Below are 21,409 nucleotides of genomic sequence, written 5' to 3'. Positions count from 1 at the left end.
TCCTTTGATCATCTTTGTGGCCCTTCCCTGCACCCTCTCCAGCCTGTCCACAGCTTTTTTTAATAGAGGAGACCAAAAGTGAACACAGTATTCCAGGTGTGGCTTGACAAGCGCTGAGGAGAGTGGGATAATGACTTCTTTATCACTGCTGGGGCTACCTTTTCTGATGCAACCCAGCATCCCATTGGCTTTCTTTGCCGCTGCAGCACACTGTTCACTGATTTTGAGCTGCTTGTCCACCAGGACTCCCAGGTCCCTTTCCACAGGGCTGCTCCACAGCTGAGTAGATCCCAGCCTGTGCTGCACTCCTGGATTATATTTTCCCAGATGCAAATATCTCATGTTGAGTTTTAGTATCAGTCAAAACATGATGCTTTCCAGTAGCTTTAGGCATCATTTAATAAAGTTTCCAGATCCCAGGCCAAATTTGCTTGAGTTCTTAGAGGCAGCAGATGCAGAGGGTGTTGCTGGGCTCATGTGGCCAGGAACCGTCTACTCTGGATGTAGGGCATCTGCTGTGCCAGAAAGAAAAAGCTCCAGTGCTGTCCCAAACCTTCCCCAGGGATCTTTAAGAAATTTTCCTGGGACAGCGCGAATCTATCCCTGCCTCTCCTCTCTGGAGTGTGTGGGTGGGCTCTGGCTGCCTCCTCTGCTGAATTCCCTTGAAGTCAGTGTTGTAAGCTTACTGCAGCTTGGTTCCTAGGAGAGCACTTTTGCTGGTGAGGACACACAGTCTAAAGGGGAACCTCATAAGCTTCTCAGATGTTTTATTCATAGTGAACTTACTTTTCAAATTTTGCAAACGTCTGTAACTGCAGCTGAGCTCAGCTGGGTGCTCAACTCTGAAGAGATTCACACCCAGTCTTCTTGTGTAAAAAGAGATGTGCAACTGTACCAGGCTGTTTTCAAGTCAGTGAAGCTTGTTCTGTTTAATAAAATGCAGACACAATTACTTAGAGGGGACTATTGCACTGGCAGATGCACCTCGCCTGCTTGATCTACACGATTGGGTTTTTTTCTCTGTTTTAACAGGTGGAGAACACTTTGTAATCAACTACTCTGCACTTCTTGATCCAAAAGAAATGTGGGATGGCAAGGTCTTGACACTGCCTGCGAAGCTAACTTTCAGGACTTTATCACAGGTATTTCCTTTACAATTTTATTTTGCCCTTCACAATTATTGTAAAAAAAAAAGTCTCCAAGGTGGTTATTGTCTGCCTAAGCAATGAGGCTTGCATGTAATGAAGTGAAGTTCTTAGGCTCCCTGATTGTTTCTAAATACATGAGTTATCCTTCATAGCTTAGAAGTCCTAGACCTCCTTACATAAGTGAAGTATGCTTTTATGTTGTCCTGTAGCTTTTGTCTCTACTTTTTATATTTCTCTCCAGTTTATCTGTGTATCCTGGAAATAATGATGTTCCACAAACTGATGTATGTATTCCTGTCATCTGTGAGAGATTGAAAGTTTTGCCATATTTTTATCAGAAAATAATTTCTTTTAACCAAAAAACAAGTTGCAGCAAAGAAAAACCTCCTTGCTCATAAGGAAGACATGTTTTTAGTATGAGAGTTGTGAAGCTCTGAAAGAGATTTTTTCAGAGAAGCTGAGGAATCTTCATCGTTGCTGATTTTTGAGAACTAACTTGCACCAGGCTCTGAGACAACCGGTCTAACACTGGAGTTAGCTTGACTTTGAGTAGGAGGGAGGACTAAGGAGGCAGCAAGTGGTTTCTTCCAAAGTAAAATTTTTCAATTCTTAAGTATGACTTGATATTTTTTCTGTGGTTTTCATAATTGCATGTAATTAGAACCTGCTAAACCTGCTGTATCTCCTTTGTTTTAGAGGAAACAGTGCTCGATGTGCATGAGAGTGGTACTAGAGTGGTAGAGAGAAAGACTGTGGCTCTTGTTCTGTGCGTTTTTATCAACCCAGATTTTATAGGCATAGAAAAATGTAATTCTGTGAGCACCAGAACATGGCTTTCTGTGATTAGAAGGGGAGTGTATCCCACAGAGCAGCTGCTTCCTTGTCTGTTAGTGTAACCCCTAAGGATGCTGCATTTTCCTATCAGATTTATTTCAGGCTTAACCTTAATGAGAAGTATAGCTTATCTTCTAAGGAGAGGCTTTTCTAGAGACTCTGGGCTGTTTGCCCGTGGGTTCTGCTAAGTTTTTTAAAATACATGTAATATTTTTATATCTCTCTCAGAATAAAACATATCTCGTATCATTGACAGCATCGTTCACCATAACTGAAGAAGAAAACAGCAAGGTAAATTCTATCATTTGGTATTATGTTGACTCTCCTGCTTAAACTTCTGGACAATCTAAACTAAATCCTAAGAGCTAAGGTTGTACTTATATACTTACATCTCATCACTTAGCTATTGGCTATTAATCATACACACGTTCTACCTTCTCTGATTTTCAGAGGAAGAAAACGGGAGTGAAGATACAGGGTCTTTGTTGTCTTAAACCAGCAATATTTAGTATGGAAAATCTACGAACTTCCATTATATTCCTAGCCATGTTTTTTCATTTGAAGAAGTGTCCAGGCTCAGAGAACTGTAATGAGGAATATGCTTACCTGCTCCTGTGCCTAGCCGCCATGAGAAAGCTTTTTTTCTTTCCAAAAGGACGGGGTTATCCTCCACCTATTGAGAAAAGGTTTCTGTATCCTGCTGATACACAAATTGGAAAATAGCTGTGTGGGGAGTCTGAGAAATGAAACTGCAGTAAGAGAGGCATAGTTTATGTTTGCCTTTTGCTTTTTAGTCGTCTTTCCAATGCAACTTTCTGTTCTTGGCTTCTGAATTAACATGGTTTCTAAGAGACCAAATAAACCTTCAAAATTACATTGACTGTGGCAAACTATTACTCTTCTGGATAATTTTTTGTGAGAGAACTCCCCAGTGCATCCATCAGTTTTGTTGCTAGAGTAATCTCTTCACCAAACTTGTTTTTCTCCCCCAACCCCTCATTACCTTGACAGCCTGCTGTGTTGCAAGGGGTTATTTTTTAAGGAGCTGTGCGTTGGTTGGCAAGAACACTGTGATTATTTGTGTTCAGTGAGAAGAAAATAGTTTGTTTCACCCCAGAACTTTTTTGCCATGGTTGTGTCATTTGAAGTCTGAAGTTCATGCGGATGGGGCTTACCTGAAGAGGTCCTGAGGGCTAGAGCTGGAGAACTCATTGTTCCTGGATAAAAATCTAGTAAGATTTAAATGATTGCACACTTGCATAGCTAAGAATCATGCTTGGAATTACCATAAATGTATTTTTTGGGAACTCTTATTCTTAAAGGTGTAAGCCATGCAGTGACTTATTAGAAATACAGAAATATGAAAAATAGGGTCATGAATGGTTTTCTGTAGGGTTCAGTGTGAATTGATCTGCAGCAGTTGGTGATGTCTAAGCTAAGCCTGTATGCTACATTGGTCTCAGCCCACCGTGACAATTCCTGCAATCTATTACTATATTTAAAACCTTTATAGTGTGGGATTTTTCCAACTTCATAGTTAGACCTCAGTAAGTTCTTGGGGACTATACCATAGTTAGGTAAAATTGGCTTGGCTGCATTTGAACTTAGTAAATGGACAGGTTTTCTAATTAAAATATGTGGTAAAGGTGTGTGGAGAATATGGTTAATTTTTGAAAATAAAGCTTAGAAATTATGGAACACATCATGTTTCACATGCATAATATTTGCCTTTGGGGCATAAGGTAATGAAATCAGTTTGTGCAAGGAAATTATGATTAGCTGAAAAAGGTGCGATGTATTGTATTTCATCCATATCTTCAGCTGTCATAAATGCTCTCAATCTCAGATTTTTTTTATTAAAAGTCATTATTTAAACCTGTTCATGGGTGTGGTAAAGCCAACACACATGTGTAACTAAGTGGAGACTAAATGTTGACTTTGGGGAGAGAAAAGAGAGGAATTAATTACGTAGTCATGGCAGTGCCATGCTAAATTGATTCCATTTCGCATGGTTTGGTTGCACACTTGGCTACTGTGCTGTTCTTTAAAGTTTTACAAACCCTGTGGATTTTCTCTTCTGCACTGCTGGAAGAAAGTGCTTGGTTGCCTGTGACAAGGTAATTTTGTCAGTTATGAAAAAATACGAGAGTGTTGCTCTCAGAGTGTCTGTGCCAGGTGTTTTCCCACAGTGCTTCAGGGGCTGGGAGTACTGCGTGTCTCTGCCCTCAGCTGGGTGTTTTTGGTGCTGAATGGGAAGCTGTAGTGAAAAGGACAAGAGGAAGTTCTTCCATTTAAGCACATTGCGTGGGATGGATGATAATAATTACTTTGATCTGATTTTTACCAGGCTTGCTTCCCTCAGCATCTTTCAAATCAGTGGGAGTGCTGCAGTTTTTGAAAGAAATTTGGGCCTGTAATCCCTCTTCCAGCTTTTGGGGTGGCTTAAAAAGTTAGCTTAGGATATGGGTTTTGAGGCTCACTGGTGTGTCAGTGGTTTGAAGGTTGGACTGCATTGCCACCACTGGTCCCATGCTGTGGCTTGTGCAGGGGCTGTGGCACTTGCACCACACCGTCTGCTGTGATGCTTTCAGATGCCGTTAGGCACCTGCTGTGTCCTCCTGCTTGGGTTTGCAGCCCTCCAATGACATGCACTGTCCTTCCAGAACCCATTTTCTTTTAAGTATGAAAGCACAGATAGTTCCCTGTCCATTTTTCTCCGTTGGAGCTTAACCTCTGACAGAACTGCCTGCCCTGATGCAAACTGACTGTCCCGCCATAGGTCTTGCCTTTTACTTAGAAAGCACAGTATCATTCCCTAGCCAACACTTTTTCTCCTTAAAAATTTAACCAGCTTCATTTCAGCTTCACTGAACCCGTAACCTCACCAGGTTTCCCTAGAAGCCTGGAGAGATCCCTAAATTTCACAGAGTGGTTGGAAATTAGACAAACGTGAGTGAATTCAGACAAAATGATGAAGTGGTTCAAGAGCAGCGTTTTTTTTCCCTGAGTATTATCTACAGCATCTCCTGTTCCTTGAAAGTAGTGGGACCTCAGGCAGAGCTTAAGGAGAACCCTTCTTTGATTCCTTCTTGGCCACCTAGTGCAACTGGAGAAGCTGGGGACAGCAGATTGACTTAAAGAGGAATTGCATTTTTTTCAAGTCACACACAGATGTTTGTTGGCTCTGTGGCTGTTCAAGGGGTACGGGCTAAACCCTTTTGATCTGCAAAGGAAGTAAACACTGGGTAAGGGAAAGGAGTTATTAAATATTTACAAGAGTTATTTAATATTTACATAATTGTCTTTCAAGATGAAGATATTTTGATGCAAAGTGATGCAGTTTTAACTGAGCTTATGGCAAGGAACCAGGGGGCAGTGCAGAGTCAGAGGAAGAGAGAGCTGGTGCTGACACTGATGTAGATATGCTGGGTGTTCTTAGTGGTCGGCCGTGGTACAGGGGAGCGTAATGGAAGAATTGACCAAAGTGGTAGGAAGTTACATCAAGAAAAAAGTCAGACAGCATGTTGGTAATTACACATGGAACCGAGAGATTAATGCGTTGCTCCTTTTTTTTGTTTTCTTTCTTGTTTTCATTTAAAACTTAAAGATATTGAAAGGTCTTAGGAGGAATTCAGCATGTGGCTCGCTTACTCAAATAAATACCTAGTGCCAAAACATTTTAGTGAACCTCAGAGTGCTTCAAGGGTTTCATTATTTTAGACTAAGCACATTAAAAAAAAACAAAACAAAAAGCCAAACCAAGCGTACCTCTGTCGGTCAGAGTGATTGTTGATTCTACATGTACAATACTGTGAAGTAAACCCTGGGTCATGTTCTTGGAACTGTGCAAGTGCCAAATAGTAGCCTGTATTAAGGTCTTGATGACTTGATACTGACATCATTGCCCAATTCAGCTGAAATCATGTTGAAATCAGTAAGTGCTGAACATCTCCAGCAGCTTTGAGGAGCTGAGCCTGTGAAACAATGAAGTCTGCCATGAAGCAGTTCCTTTCAGTTAGATACAGAACAGATTTTCAGTGTACAGAAACATATTCGAGAGAAAAAAAAAAAAAAAAGGCAGTAAAACAGTATCGTTCTGTTGTTAAATTGGAATAAATCCTTTTCAAATTGCGGACCATGTTTGATTATCACTTCCTATGCAGAATTACCATGGAGTCCATGGAATCTCAGGTTTCTGCTCCAAGAGATGACCAAGTGCAGCTTGCCAGCAGCCTGTTAATTATTTATGCTTTCTAGCCCCAGCAGAGTGATTAGTTTGTGGTGAAACATTACACTAATAGCTGTGCTATGTTTTTCATCCAAAGATCTCAAAGAACTGAATAAACACTGTGTTAACTTTTGCTACATGGAGCATGAAGTAAAAATTAATTTTTAATGAAATGCAATTTAAAGATTAAATTAAGAGCTAGAGTGAAAGGCCTACAACATTGTTAGCTGGCTCGCGGTTCCGGTGCTCCTGCTATTCTTTTCTGGCTCTGGCTTGTGCACAAATTGCAAGGGTGCACACAAATTGGGTTGTTTTGTCAACTGTCAGTTACATATTTATTCTGAACTCATATTAGTGCTTTTTCTCTTATGGTGATTACTCAGTTTTATTGAATCAAGAAATGGCCGTTAATTAAAGGTAGCCAACATTAGGCTGATTTTTCTCAGACCTTCTGAGCAACACCAAATGCCATCAATTTCAGTGAGACTTAGGAGAGGTTGGCAACACTGGAAAACAGGCTGTTAAGTACAGGACACCCAAAAGTCACAGCACCTGAAATTCAATATATGGGAGTTCTGTTGCCTGGAGTTAAACAGGAATTTGGACTAGGTGAACATAACGAACCATGCTGACTTGAAAACCTATGGAAAACAGACACTTGTTTGAAAACATTGATAAAAATGTAGTAATTATAACAATGCTGAGAAACCCTGAAGTTGTGTGAAGCCATTTTAAAATAATTTACTATGTTGCTTACAGTTGTAATTTCTGATCTTTATGTATATTTAAAATGTAGTTTTAATAATATGGTCTTTTAATTTCAGATTTCGTACAGCCTTGCCATCCATGCTTCAGGGTTCTTCATTGCTTTTTTCATTTCCCTTGTATTGACATGTGCTGGTTTTTTAATTGTTCACCGAACCCAAATATTAGAATGGAGTTTCCGTAGTAAAAACCAGGTGAGTCATACTGTCTGTAACAATACTTTATTTAATTTTTTGTCATTGATCATATCTGATGATAGAACTTGCTAACTGATACAGATTATCTGAAGAGTTTTTGAAGATAAATAAAAAGCCACCAAGTGATGGATTGGATTCACAGGTAATGTAATCTCTACAACCTCTAATCTTGAGCGCAATCAGATTTAGAGGGGAATGTAAGAATGATAATCTGATCAAAAGAACTGCTGTGGTACCTGGATGTTAGCTTCAGACTAGAGGGAGATTACCCTTGAGCTATTAGTTTCTTTTCATATTCCTCACTTCCTCCTCTCCTCTTCTTCCCTCAAAAGGAGAGGTAGGATGTCTGTGGGTTATAAGCAGCTGCCCAGGGAGAAGACTATTCACCTCGAGCACAGCAGACTTGGGTCCAAAATGTGTTTCTGATTGTCAGGAACAGGGATTTGAATTTGGGTCTCTCAGTTCCTTGGATGTGCCTTAATCTCTTGAGTGATTAAGCGTAACAGTTGGGTTTGGGGATGGAGCATTTTCAGTGTTCGTTCTCCAACTGTGCCAGTTTGGAGAAAGTATTTCAGTACGTACTGGGAGGGAGAGAGAAAATACAGAATCTGATAAATATTCATCAAGTTGGCCCGAGTTCCAGACCTTGCTTCTATTAATTATGTATTTATGTAAAGTGGAGCAGCAACTTCAATGGGAGGGAGCTGGAGACCTCAATCAGAATATTACAGTGATTGGAGCAGTCCTGTAAGAGATGTGTGCTCAGAGGTTTGAACACCTTCTCTGCTCGGACAATGGTGGATCTCCTATCCCTCTGGACTGACCAGAGGAGCTCACAAATCTCTTCCAGCTGTATTTTCTGCTGTTGAAAATTATTCCATCAACAATTTTTATTTCTTTTAGGTCTGAAAATATAATCCCTTTAACTGAAAAGGGCATGACTTGTTTCTTTTTACCAAAAAGGCTGTGAGAATGAAAACATAAAAAGGGGCCAGTTTGGTCCTAGCATCAAATACTTATAGTGTTTTTTCTGTATAGTAATTTTATGAGCCCTCAGTCTCGAGGGAGTGTCACTGAACTGCAAACTGAGTAACTTCCATCATTCCTAGGATTAGATTTTCGTGTTGTTCACCTTGTACTACTGTAATCTTGCCATATATAATTTGTATACCATGATGATTTAAAAAAAATGGGCGTAGAAAGTTTATAGTGGAGGATAACCTCCTACAAGGCTTTCACAAGCCTACTGAAGTCAGTGTAGAGTCTTCTGTCTTCTCCATTCATTTCATTACTTGTATTCCAGATCAGTTATACACAAAAAGTTCAGCCTGAAACAAAAGTAGTATATTTGATTTCAGATACATCTGAATTGCACAATCCTTTTAAACCCTTTCCAGCTGTAGATGATAAGTAGGAACCTTCTCATGCAGTTATCTGCAATAAAATTAGATGAGATGCTCAGTGTAAATTCTTTTCATAATCTGAATTTATTTATTTATTTATTTATTTATTAGGAGATACGGTATGAACTCAGCCAAAGTCACAAACTGGAGCATTCTCAGTTGAATTCAGGCGATCCGTTTAGTGAAGATATAATTATGAATGACCAAATCATCGATATCCTGTCCTTTGAAGAATCTGGGAACATGCTCCAGGCATTAGAAGAGTAAGAGTTCACTGCTATTACGTCATATTTTTTACCTTTATCATCAACCCAACCTTTGAATGTGCTTTGAGTGTTAACCCTTTAATGTTTTTTTTTTTTGTAGTGTCTGTTTATGCATATGGCTGCACTACTGTAGGGTTTTGAACTGTGTTAAATAGCAGTCTGTGGGAACTGAAAGTCATCATATTTCATATTCCTTCACCTGTAGAAGTCACAGCTCCATCTAGGCCTTAGGCATGCAAGTTTTCCAATCAAAATGAACATCTGGTTTTGCCTCTCTGGTTCACTAAGTAAAGGGAAACTTTTCTGTGTACAAGAAAATGTTGAAAGGGTGTACTCTACTATTGCTGAACACATTCTGCTTTCAAAAGGGTGGCTTTTGTCCTGGAAAGAGAGCCCCCGCTGGGTGCCAGCGTTGCTGTTTAGCAGCATATTTTGGAAACACCTGGATCAGAGTCTAAAGGTGTGACAGTCCATAGTGCTGCTAGGAAGATACCATGTACCTGCAGTTGGAGGGACCACTGAGTAGAGCAGAGATGCTCTTCTGATGTTGTTGAAAGGCCAGTCAGGGCTGTTTGACAGAAACATGCCATTGTTAAAGGTCATCTGTTCTTCAGCTGAGTTTGATAGAAAGGTCTGATGTGAGGACAGAGGAGACCTTCTTTGTTCAGTCTTACTGTTGGCTCCTGGCAAGTCAGGATACAGGCCGTATTATGCAACTATAAAGTCTGTAGAAGCTGAAAACAAAAAGTTACGGGACCATGGAAGTAATTTTCTTTCTTAAAGGGTAACTAACAGCATTATTATTTCCTGCATGTCCTTGAAAATTGGGTTCCTTATCTCTGTAAATTGCCTCTTGGTCCTGGCTTTTATAACTATATAGCAACTCAGGCTTTGAGAAGACTTATCCTGAAAATCATTATGTGAATGTTAAGAACAGGATCAAACATTTTTTTAACTCTCTTTAGAATTAATTTATTCAGGGGTAGTGAATAGGTGGCTACTTTGAAAAAAAAAAAAAAAAGCTGGACTATTTTCAGACACATTGTGGTTTAGAAAGGTAAATATTCTTGCTAACTTTTGGATAGGATTATTTTTATAACTGGATTATTTCTAAACCCATAAAACAGGAGTCATTTCTTAGTTTATGTATCCAGATGCTGAAGTTTTTTAGTATTCTTATGCAGTTAGCACAAATGTCTCTCTCTTGCTTCCATTTCTTTCCTCACAGTTTCTACTTTCTCTACCTCTAAGGAGGTAGAGCATTGCAGTAAAGAAAATAGATGCCCATTAGCAAACAGTCAGTAACCCTCTTCACCTTCTGAGTTTTCTTTTCCGTCTTCTGGGATGAAGATGGTAGATGGACCACAAAGGCATCCAGAGTTACAGTAGTTCCTGCTGCCACCGCAAAGATGATTGAGGGGATGATAGACATTACTGTGGTGTAATCAGCCTCTACTTGTTAGCAGTGGGTGCTTCCTAATGCCTATTTAGATTATCCAAATTCTTCTAATTTCTTATAGTTTCAAACTGGGCCTTCTGATTTATTTACTGTTAGGAGGTGACACACAGATGCACTTACCATATTTTTTTTCCTATTCTTTCCCTCTTTTTATTGACACTCATTTAATAAGCATATTCAGTTACTACATACCCGTTCGTCTCCTCTTTTATCAGTTTATCTGAATGAGTGAGGATCTCTGCAATGTGAACTCCCACACCAAGTTGCCCTGAGTTCCCCTTTATTACTCGGGGATGAAAAAGGGCACTTCTAGGATATGATTATTCTCATCCTAAAGTAGACTTTCAAAAAATGAGTCGTATGGCTGCTGCTCCCACTGACCCTAAAAGCCTGCAGCCTGGGCTGATTAGCTCAGATGTCGGGGTCTGCGGGTGAGTGAGATGAATCCCAGTCTTGCAGGCTGGTTGGTAAAAAAGGCTACAGCATTACTTAAATGCCTTTATTAGATACATGCAATGTTGTTTCTGCCTTCTTCAGTAGCTATAATACATCACTCGTTTTATCTCTCATTGTTAACACTTTTATATGATATTTAGCTTAGGATGCTTCATCATCTCTTAATGTTGATTCCTTATTAATTCTGCAATGTGGGGCAAAGCAGTCCTTTAATTTCTGATCTATATTCCTTAAAGGTTTCATTTTAGTCTTGTACTTCCTAAACTGTTGTAAATTATCCAGGTTTTTAGCTGATTGCAAAGACAAAGATAAAATACTGTACCATTGCTTTAGGAGCTTCTGTGACAGGGTTCTAGGCTAAAGCTGGAATGGAGTAATCCTTCTTTTTACTGAATTACCTGCTTTAAGGATAGTAATTTGCAAAATGTAATGGGGAAAAAGACAGACTGTGTGTTTGTAATTCATTAATGGATAATTGCAGTCAATCTGAATGGATTCTGTGCTTGAATGAAATGTTGTAATTTTACTAATTGTGGTCACAATCAATTTTTCAACAATATTGCATTTTCTTTTGTTGCATTTAGTGTCACTCAATAGAATAGCTGTTTTTTCTGTAGAGAGCTGAGGAATTAAGTTTGTATTGTCTTATGGGAGTGGCAGAATACTGAGGCTTCTATTTTTAGCACCATTTTTTCGTGTCGTATGTATACCAGTATGAATTTTAGCACTGTAATCCTGGTTTTTATTGTTTGGGGAGGCAAAAGTTTAGAGGCTTTTGTTAGAGAGCTTTTGATACTTGAGATATTTTCAGCCAACCAACAACATTTTGCTTGTATGCTAGTTTGCTAATTCCTTCTGCATGTATTGGTGCAGCTATGCGTTGTTTTTTCTGCGTGGCATGCGTGTAAGCTTGCCAGCATAATTGATACCTTCTTTTTAAATTGCGCTGTGATAGTAAACACGTTTGGAATCATTCTGGTGCTTTGTTCTTTTGTCCAGACACAAATGAGAAAATTACTCATAAAAGTAAGAGACACAGAATTTTTTTATCCTCTTTATGACATAAAGCTACGTTAATGTCTTTTACAAAGCAACAGTGCCAAATTGTTTAGCAAATACATTAGGAGCATGTGTTCAATATTTATGGACAGGGACATCTTTGGAGTTGTAGACAGTTTGCAGTGTCAGGAGAATTGGCTAGAAAACAAAACATACTTTTAATATTTCATAAGGAAGCTTCCTAGTTACTCATCTTGTGAGTTTTGTCTTAGTAAGTCGTATCTTTGATATACACTATGCAGCAAAATAGCGTGGCGTTTATTCTCCATAGGTGTATATGCCTGAATATTGGCCTGTTGGCAATGAATGCTAGTGAGAAGAAGCTATATGATTTGAATATTTGACATGCACACTAGAAGATCATGTTCCAAAATGTTGTGCGTCTCTTTTTCTGTATGTCTTAGAACAGAATATGGAGAGAGCTGAGCAGTTTGGGTTTGTGTCCAATCTGTTGAAGTCTGACCATGCTCACAGACTCAGAAAAAGCAGATAAAGGCAACTTAATTTCTTTAAAGGGCTTTCCACTACTACAGCTTTTCTTTTTCATCTTCAGTTTGTACAGCTATGCTTCCTTGAGTTTGTCAAAACTCTAGCTGAACTTGAACCTGCTTGCTGATATGCAATGCATACTGCCAATTATTTTGAGAAATCGCTAAGTAATATGTATGCATTGCAGCTGATTTTTTTCTGATGGTAGAGGACGTTGAGGCCAATGTACTAGATTACAGGATCAAATTGTCTCCAGAGTGCCTTGACTCTGGAGAAAAGTCAAAAACAATTTACTACCATATTAGAAGTTCACTTTTTCTTTCTAAATGTAAATTTCTTGCTGTACATCTCAACTTAATCTGCTAGGAGCAAATGTGGTTTTTTTTAACCCTACATTCAAATGGAAACTAAGAATAAAAGATCACATTGTCATAGCAGCTAGACCTGAATATTCCTACGCAGAAAATAGTGAGAAATAGTTATGTTGTTAGTACCAAAAAAAAGTTAAGGTGTTAAAATTTCTGGATTTCATAACTTTTAAAAAGTGTAATCGAAATTTTAGAGTTTTTGAAGGGAGGCCATATTCATTGCTTTGGTTTTGTGCAATGTGTACAATGCAGGAGTAGAATAATAAATAGTAATCACATGGATATAACAGTGAAATACAGTGAAAACACATGGAATGAACCCCAAACCCTGCATTTGTAGTTCTGTTAGGAATGCTGTTACAAACTTGGCAAGTGTGTAAACTATACATTTTTTTCCATCAGAAAAACTCAAATGCTTAATAGGTGATGGAAGTCCGTAAGACAGGGGAACTGAAGAAAACAAGTAGTTTGAAATTAATGAATACATTATTTTCTTTCATCTAAAAAATGGCTCTTTGATGTTGGCAAACTACGAAGAAATTGTGCTCAGAATTATATGGGTCATTTCTGCTGTCCACAAAGAACAATTAATCTCATCCAGACAACAATCTGCTTTTGAGAGTAGTGCTGTTAGTGATGCTTGATTCCGTATAATTTTGAAAGAAAATTGATATCTCCTACTGTTTCTGTCAGCTGAATGCTTACCCCTTCTGAATAGGTTAGTAGAATCTGAGTAGATCCCAGCAAAGTTGGAAGCTCCTGAAGCATTAATGCATATAGCCATGATATTTATTTATGCTTTTCTTCATATGCAGGCTGAAATTGGTGCTTTTAAAATCAGTCGTAAAATGAGTGATAACTTCACTGGAAGCAAGACTGGAGTCTTTTTTACACTCTTTTTGCATAGTAGTTTTTCAGTGAAATGCCATTGTCTGAGCTCTCTTGCAACAGCTGTATTGTAGCTAGCTGTATTTTTTTAAATTGGTTTGCTGAAAATCACTGATTTATCAGTTTTCATACTTTTTGCAATTGAAGCAGAGGTTCTCAATCTCTTAAATGCAGGATTTTCCAAATATTTTTTAGAGAGATTAATTTAAGGATTGAAATACCTTTACTTTCTTTATATTGCCGTGGAGAGTTAAAGGAATTCGATAGTGAAACTGCTGCCAAATCTAGTGCTTCAACTTTTCACAGGTTTTCATTAATCTTTTTTTTTTTTTTTTTCTGAAGAGCTACTGTTCTCTCCGTTCAATTTATCATCTTTTTCAATTTTGTGGCTTTTTAAAATTCTTGGCTATATATCATGACAATCCTATTTCTGATTTTGTCAGCATCTTGGCTTTTTCTGGAAGGCTGAACTTAACCTGTGATTCATCCATGTGAAAGCATCCTTAGATAATCATCACATACCTTTTTTAGCAACTTTATTTGCTGATGAGATGTCCTGTATTCTCTGTAAGCTCACATTTCAGATGTGCTGAGTTTACGCTTAGCTGTATAGCAGTGTTGCAGGACTGATGGATGAACTCTCCCAGTTCAGAGCTGGCTGCCGGCCAGTACAGCTGTTAGTGTAACACCGAGCATCTTCACACCTCCTCTAACACAGGTGGGCTGCGCCCAGCCCAACAGCAGGCAGAGGCTGGGGAAATGCAGCTCATCCCTCTCTGGCGGGGGCGGGGGGCTGGAGAATTTGAGCAGTCAGTAGCTTCAGCACAGTTTTGCTATCCTGCAAAGATTTGCACCTCATGGTGCTGCAGCCTGCATAAATCCCTGCCTTGAAGGGTTTGCAATCCCTGTTGTGACTGACCCAGCAGGAGAGGGAGGGAAAAAGGAGGGAGAGGCTGAAGGGAGGAAGCAACGGCACTGCACACAGGGTCCACGTTGACACAGCAATTAAAACCAAACAAACACAACCAAAACAAGAAAGAAAACAAAACACAGCCCAACTTACTGATGTTGTATTAGTAACCCCTCAATAAATGGATGATTTAGGAGACAAACCACATCTGCAACTGAAGACCTTTGATGCCTGTTGCACTTGCATTGGCTTTCTTCACTTACAACTAAAGCCAGCACAGGCACGTACTGTTTCACAGCTTGACTGTGTGATTCTCCTTGTCCAGCTCTGCCCGTCTTCACTTCTCTGAAGCGTGGCAAGGCAACACGGACTGTAACACTTCTTTTTGTGTTCTCCTTTTCCGTTCCTCAGTGCAGCTGACCCATTGGCATTGTGCCCCTGGGTGCAGGAGATGTGCTGCTCTGGCTCCGGCAGTAGCAGTGGGTGCCACCAGGCTGGGAGCAGTTGTGTGTCTGTCTGTCTGTCCGTCCATCCCCGGCTGCGCTCCCCTCTCTAGCAGGAGTTGGTGCAGCTGCTGTGCTGCAGTGCCCTGGGTCACGGCTGCAGCAGGGCATCTGGGACAGTGGAAACCCAAACCATCTACAAATGGCCCTAAATTATTACGTGGTTTTCAGCAACGCTGTGTATCACGAAGGAATGCTTTTGCAGAAACCGCTACCGCAGGGCTCCAGACCCCTCTGGATGCTGTTATAATTCATATGCTACTAATTGGCTACCATTTGCAGATGAGAGGTGAGTCTCTGAAAATGATGGGTTTTTTGGTTTTGGTGAGAAAATGTCACCGGAGGGGAGTTTGCTTGATGTTTCTCTCCCCTTTAGACTTCAGAAAGTTGTGTCACAGTAGTTTCTTATCTTTGTGAACTCTAAATTAGTTTTAAAAATGTGTCAGAAAGCCATTAGGTCATTTTAGGACCATTACCTTCAGCTGCTATTATATTTTTCTGTTCAAAAATTCCCTCTCCAGGTCTCTAATTTGAATAATAAGACTTAAAGACACAAATATTTTGTAGTTAATGAGAGGTTTCTTTTTTTGTGTTTTTTTTTTTTTTTTAATTAAATGTAGTTGTTTCTTTTTTTGACACTAGCTGCTTTCCTGTATTCTTTTATTAGGTCTATTGAAGACATCAGATGCTCAGGCACTCTCTCTGCTTCTCTGTGTTTGGCGTCTGGGTTTCTCCCCTTCCAGATCTTCTCTGACAGATCTTTAAATCTTCTTCTTCTTCAAGTGAGTGAAAAATAGTTACACTGGCTGTTTGCAGCTTCATTTTCTGTGTCTGTTCACCTTTCCTCCCCCCCCCCACTTCTGTACCACCTACTTTCTGTACTGTCCTTGTCCTTTCTCTGTGTGCTTTGTCCAACAGAAGCCTTGATCATTGTCATCAATAGATTGCCATCTGCTACCTGTACTTCATTGGCTTTCATGTTTCTATTATGTTGAATACGCTCAGGAAGAGATGTGAGACCTTTTAAACATGAATTGCTATAACAAGCAGAGTGCAGAGCATTTAAAGCAACTTATTAAATCTACCTCAGTTTGAGGAGGCACAGAGGATTTTTTTTTTTTCCTGGGTGTCACAAAACATTGCACATTTAATCTGGGTGATTGTAAGTCTAGCTCTTCTGATGGACTTGTGTCTGAAAGCATTTGGTTTATTATGTGTACAGGATTTGTGTTTTGTACTGACTGTTGGTGTCTAAGACTCCAAGACTATGTTGGCGGAGCTTGTTGAGGCTGTCCTCAACCTCTCATTTGGCATAAGAGCTTGAAGCGATATTTCTAGTGCATGTGATGAGCTTCTCTTACTCCTGCTGGCTACTGTATGGAGGAGACAGACCAGAACGAGAGCACATCACGTGGAAGGTGGATTTAAAATTTTTACAGGTGCAACCTTTCTTCATCTGCCACTGAAAAAAAATAAAGGCCTGGCTGCTGTCATCCAGGATGTGACCTGGGAGATCTGTGGCTTGTAATTTTTTATTTTTTTTTTTTTACATGCTGTTACCCTTGGGTTGATGGAACAGTTCACGTGTTGCTTCTGCTTCATTGCCTTCTTCACAGATGTGCTGTCAGGAAAATGGAGGGTGAGAGCTGCAAATTAAATAGATCTGAAATCTTAACTGCCTCATCACTTGCTTGCTGACACGTGAGGGTCAGGTGAACCACACCTATTGCTCCTTCTGCGTTTGGCATCATGATGTTGATGAGTGGAGTGAATTGGGTAGCGTAGTTCCCTGTGAGTGAAAAAGAGCATGGGAATCTCGCTCGAAATGGAATGGGGTTGTCGGGAATGACTTGCAGTAAATAGGAAGGAATGATGTGGGAAGACTGAGGGAAAGATAGCAATGAGAAATGTTGTGATGGTGTTTGGTTTTAGGTTTTGTTCTTGGGATCACTGCTGAAGAAGACTGGAAAAGTAACAAGTAAGGAGGTAGATGAGGAATGGCTTAATCTTTTTTCAAAGCATGCTGAAAAAAATCCTGCGTTTCTGGTAAGAAATAAATGTGTTACAAGCTATGTAGCAACACAGTGGAGCTGTGAAATGTTGTCTTTCAGGAAGAGACATGAGGAATTCAGTGTTTCACGCCTCAGTAAGGCAGGGTTAGTAGGTGCTGTGACCACCATCTATCAGTGCACACATGAGGAACAGGAAAATAATGAATAAGGAACTTGTTTTTCCAGCAAACAAAGAGAGCTGGAAGTTGATACTAGTAAAATTGAGGCTGAGGATAAGGTGACCATTTTTAGATCTTAAAGGAATTATCAAGTGGAACAATTTTTAAAGTGTTGTTTAGTTCTGTTTTAGGGGATACTTGAAAACTAAGATGAGGTGTTTCTCACAAAAGACAGATAAGTTTCAGATAAATCAGAGCTACTGGACTTGAAGCAGGAATTAAAACAGAAAAATAAATCTGGTGACTTGTATTCTCCAGGCTAATAATGAATTGGTGAATTAGGGACCCCCCTACCACTGCCTGATAGTCATTAGGGAAGTGTTACAGGCTAAAGCACCCATTTTCTGGATCCTTCTTTTTATTTATTTGCACAAAATGGAAACACTTATTTTTTGGAAGTTAGTTGTCCGAAGTAGACAGCTTGGTACTAGGTGGCTGTATCAGCAGAAGTCCTAGGACTAGACTTAGAAAGACTAAGATAGAAAATACATGTGTAGCGCTGCTCATTTGAAGTGCTTGTTGTGTTGCTTTGGCATCCTGTTCCCTTGATCCTGCCATCACCTGTCCTCTGTGTCTGTCCCACTGTCCTGGAGCGAGAAGGACTGTCCCCAAGGAGAGGAAGCTGATCAGCATCTCAGGGGACTCGACTGTGGATGTAGCTGAACACCACCCAAGAAGGCTATATACCTGCAGGTTGCTGTCCTGCAATATCCGTCTGCAGGCAGCGCAGAGAAGCTGGATCTTTGTATTGTCTTGGGGACATTATAGAAAATACTGGCTCTTACAGGATCTTCATGTGACTGTGAAGAATGTTGCAGACTCACAATGTTTCAGGCATAGGGCTCTGGCCCCATACAGCAGTGATTCCTGCTCCTGTATGGGAGGAAGAGGGGAGAAGTGGAGGACATTTTGCAGCTGCAACCAGTCAGCCCTGGACCAGATCCCCAGGATGAATATGGGCATTGCCAGTGCATTTCTGAGGTTTTGAGAAACTGCAACAGAAAAATCTCTCTGTCCCTTGTGATAGATTATCATAGCTTAAGCTAATGTCTCCTAAATACTTCAAGTATTTGAGTCATTGTAAGAAAACAACTTAATTCTATCCCATTGATTTCTAAATGGGGGCAGTGGTGATAATGTATTGCTGATTTAGTTAAAGTTTATTTGCTTACATAAGGAAAGGAAAATTTGTTTGACAAAAAAGTGAAGTATTTATGGATTTGCATGCTCTGATCTATACCATTCTGGACGAAGTATCATTCTAATGTCTTTCAGATTTTGCCAGGACCTTTGCTATGGATTTGAAATTTATTTTAAGATTTGACTGTGGAACAAATCAAACCAATAATTTAGTTTAACTGAAGAAAGAATGAATTAAAGCTCTTAAAAGTGTATTTGGTAGGTTACAAAGAAATTCTTGTATACTTAATCCACAGACACAGAAGCATACGGTGCTGTGTGTTCATGTAAATTGACATGCTGGGGCAAACCCCACCTAGTTCTCCAATCCTGAAGTCAGTGCAGAATACATAAATCTATAGAATTTACAGGGGGAAAAAAAAACCCAAAACCTTACGTGAAATAAGAATAATTATAATTCCAGTTTATTTAACTCTAAAGATAAATGAGAATGTGTTCACGTGCAACACGACATTTATTGCATTTTGTAAAAAATCCTGTATTTCCCTCTGGTTTCAGTATATTTTTCTAGAACTCTTACTAATGTTCAGGAGAGAGATATCAGCTATTTTAATTTATTTGTATTGACACATAATCAAAACACTCTCCCCTCTTCCCTGCAGAGAAGGGAATACACTAGCGCAGAGCACAAAGCAGTTACGTGTTAGTGTAGGTGGGTCACTGAGTTTAGAACTATTTTACAAAGTCAGTGAAATTTATGGTCTATTCAGATACTTACCTCATCTCCTTCCCTACAGAGGGTTTTTTTTTTCTGTGAGAGGCTTTTGTTTGCTTTTAAACTGAGGGAATGGTCTAAAGAAAAGCTTTTGCTTTTTCTGTCTAAAATGGAAATGCAAGAATGGATATACTTTGTTAAAACTGCTGTAGTAAATGTTGGCTCACCTTGATTTGTAATGAAGGATTACTGTCACAGTTAGTAAACTCATGTGCTGTGATATCCCTGGACTTTACTGATTGCCATTCAGTTAACCAATATTGAATGACATCCTTGTTTTCTGATAGAAATTTCCTGTAATCTGTGATTTCAAACAGTCCTGATTGCCTTTCTGCAGCTTGGAGGTTGCCAGCCTGACGCGGGCAGATGCTGATCTGGAGGCATATCGAATGCAGATATGCAAAGAAGTGATTGCTATGATGATGAAGAACATGGTCTTAAGTCACAGCCTCTTTCCTCATGTGGAGAAAAAGATGAGTTCAATTTTCAAAAAGCAGTTTCTTGCAATGGAGAAAGAGATTCAAGAGGAGTATGAAAGGAAGATGGTGGCTTTAACAGCTGAATGTAATCTGGAAACTAGGAAGACAATGGAGGCTCAACACCAAAAAGCAAGAAATGCGAATGAAGAGGCTGAAGAATTAATGAAGAAAATTAATGAAAAGGTAAATCTGGTGTAAAATCAAGGTATTTTGCATGGTATGTCATTTTATATAGATGGTTTCTCTTTTAGACTAGAATGGTGGACTTGTCCTCCGAGACAAGAGCTCTTGAGTCCTCAGCACAAGAAAGACATGGACCTGCTCGAGCGAGTCCAGAGGAGGGCCACAAAAATGATCAGAGGGCTGGAGCACCTCCCCTGTGAGCGCAGGCTGAGAGGGTTGGGGTTGTTCAGCCTGGAGAAGAGAAGGCTCTGGGGAGACCTTATAGCGGCCTTCCAGTACTTAAAGGAGGCCTGTAAGAAAGATGGGGGTAAACTTTTTGGTAGAGCCTGCTGCAATAGGACAAGGGGTAATGTTTTAAACTGAAAGAGGGTAGATTTAATCTAGATATAAGGAAGAAATTTTTTACAATGCAGGTGGTGAAACATGGGAACAGGCTGCCCAGAGAGGTGGTAGAAGCCCCATCCCTGGAAACATTCAAGGTTGGACGGGGCTCTGAGCAACCTGATCTGACTAAAGATGTCCCTGCTCACTGCAGGGGGGTTGGACTAGATGGCCTTTAAAGGTCTCTTCCAACCCAAACTGCTCTGTGGTTCTAAGAGAAAAGCTGTACAATTTAAATGTGTTCAAAAATTTCAGATGTCATAATTAGGGTAGTTGTTCTTATGAAACTATGTTTTAATTCACCAGAAAATGAATTTATCTCAGGAGAATCTGTGATACCTGAAAACAACAAAAGGTTGTCATTACCCTTATTTTATTTATGGTCACTTAAACCTTTGCAAAGTTGTTTATTTCTATTTACAATAATTTACTGCATTAGTTCCTAAGAACTCCAGTCAGACACTGTGTAAATGTTTTGCACATTCAGAGCAGAGCAAACTCTCTGCATCATAAACCTTACAATCTAGGTAAAAAGCCTCCAATATTGATATTCTTACTTTGAAGAAAGTGAGAATATAAGTGCGACAGAAGGCTGATTTCCTCCAAACTGAGTGAAAGCAAGCGGAACAGTCTATATTTTAGGCAGAGCAGGGAGTGGACTTCTCTTGGAAATAGCCTCTGGATAATAGTGAGATAAATGATTTAAGCCAGAGTATGATTCTTTACAAGTTTAGGATGTCCCATTAACAAAGCGCTTAGTGTTTATGTGTATAACTTTCATTCAAATATCTGTCTGAATGGGTATTGTTACCTGGGACTTCATAGGTAGTCTCTAGCTGGAAATAAGCCCAGGACACCAGTCCAACATCCTATGTGCAAAAATATGCTCCAGTCTACCATGTGTTTTTTCAGGTATGTTGAATGTTTACAATATACTTACTTCCACAGTCATCCCACTTTGTTTTTTTACTTCATGTGTCTGGAGAGGATTCTGTAACGTTTGGAATATTTCACCTTTGTAAGATTAAAATGCTGAAAAACCCAAGTTAATGTTTCATACTTGTCTAGTGTTGTAACTCATATTAAGAGGATGACTTGGTGGGAGTAAATAGTGCAGTTTGTTACTACCAGTGGGGCTTTGCTTCTGGAGCACAAGTGGATATGTGGGTATTGAATGTGATGCTGCTGACTTTCCAGCGGTCTGTTTCAGTTCAATTATAGAGACCAAAGAAGTTACGTTAGGAATAT

General features: G+C 39.6%; 1 protein-coding gene across 1 annotated transcript in view; it reads left to right on the top strand.

The window, feature by feature from the left end:
* The window catches only part of EVC2 (EvC ciliary complex subunit 2), a 91,430-nt gene that overhangs the window by 17,657 nt on the left and 52,364 nt on the right, over nucleotides 1–21,409 (top strand). Inside the window, exons 6-10 of the mRNA XM_086464830.1 lie at nucleotides 1,033–1,142; nucleotides 2,211–2,273; nucleotides 7,035–7,169; nucleotides 8,687–8,838; nucleotides 19,456–19,789. Of these exons, the coding sequence (XP_086320956.1) occupies nucleotides 1,033–1,142; nucleotides 2,211–2,273; nucleotides 7,035–7,169; nucleotides 8,687–8,838; nucleotides 19,456–19,789 (794 nt within the window). The remainder of the gene's footprint in view (nucleotides 1–1,032; nucleotides 1,143–2,210; nucleotides 2,274–7,034; nucleotides 7,170–8,686; nucleotides 8,839–19,455; nucleotides 19,790–21,409) is intronic.

This window comes from Leptosomus discolor, chromosome 4 (assembly GCF_034619465.1).
Source record: "Leptosomus discolor isolate bLepDis1 chromosome 4, bLepDis1.hap2, whole genome shotgun sequence".
NCBI lineage: Eukaryota > Metazoa > Chordata > Aves > Leptosomiformes > Leptosomidae > Leptosomus > Leptosomus discolor.
This window is presented reverse-complemented; position numbering and strand designations above follow the sequence as displayed.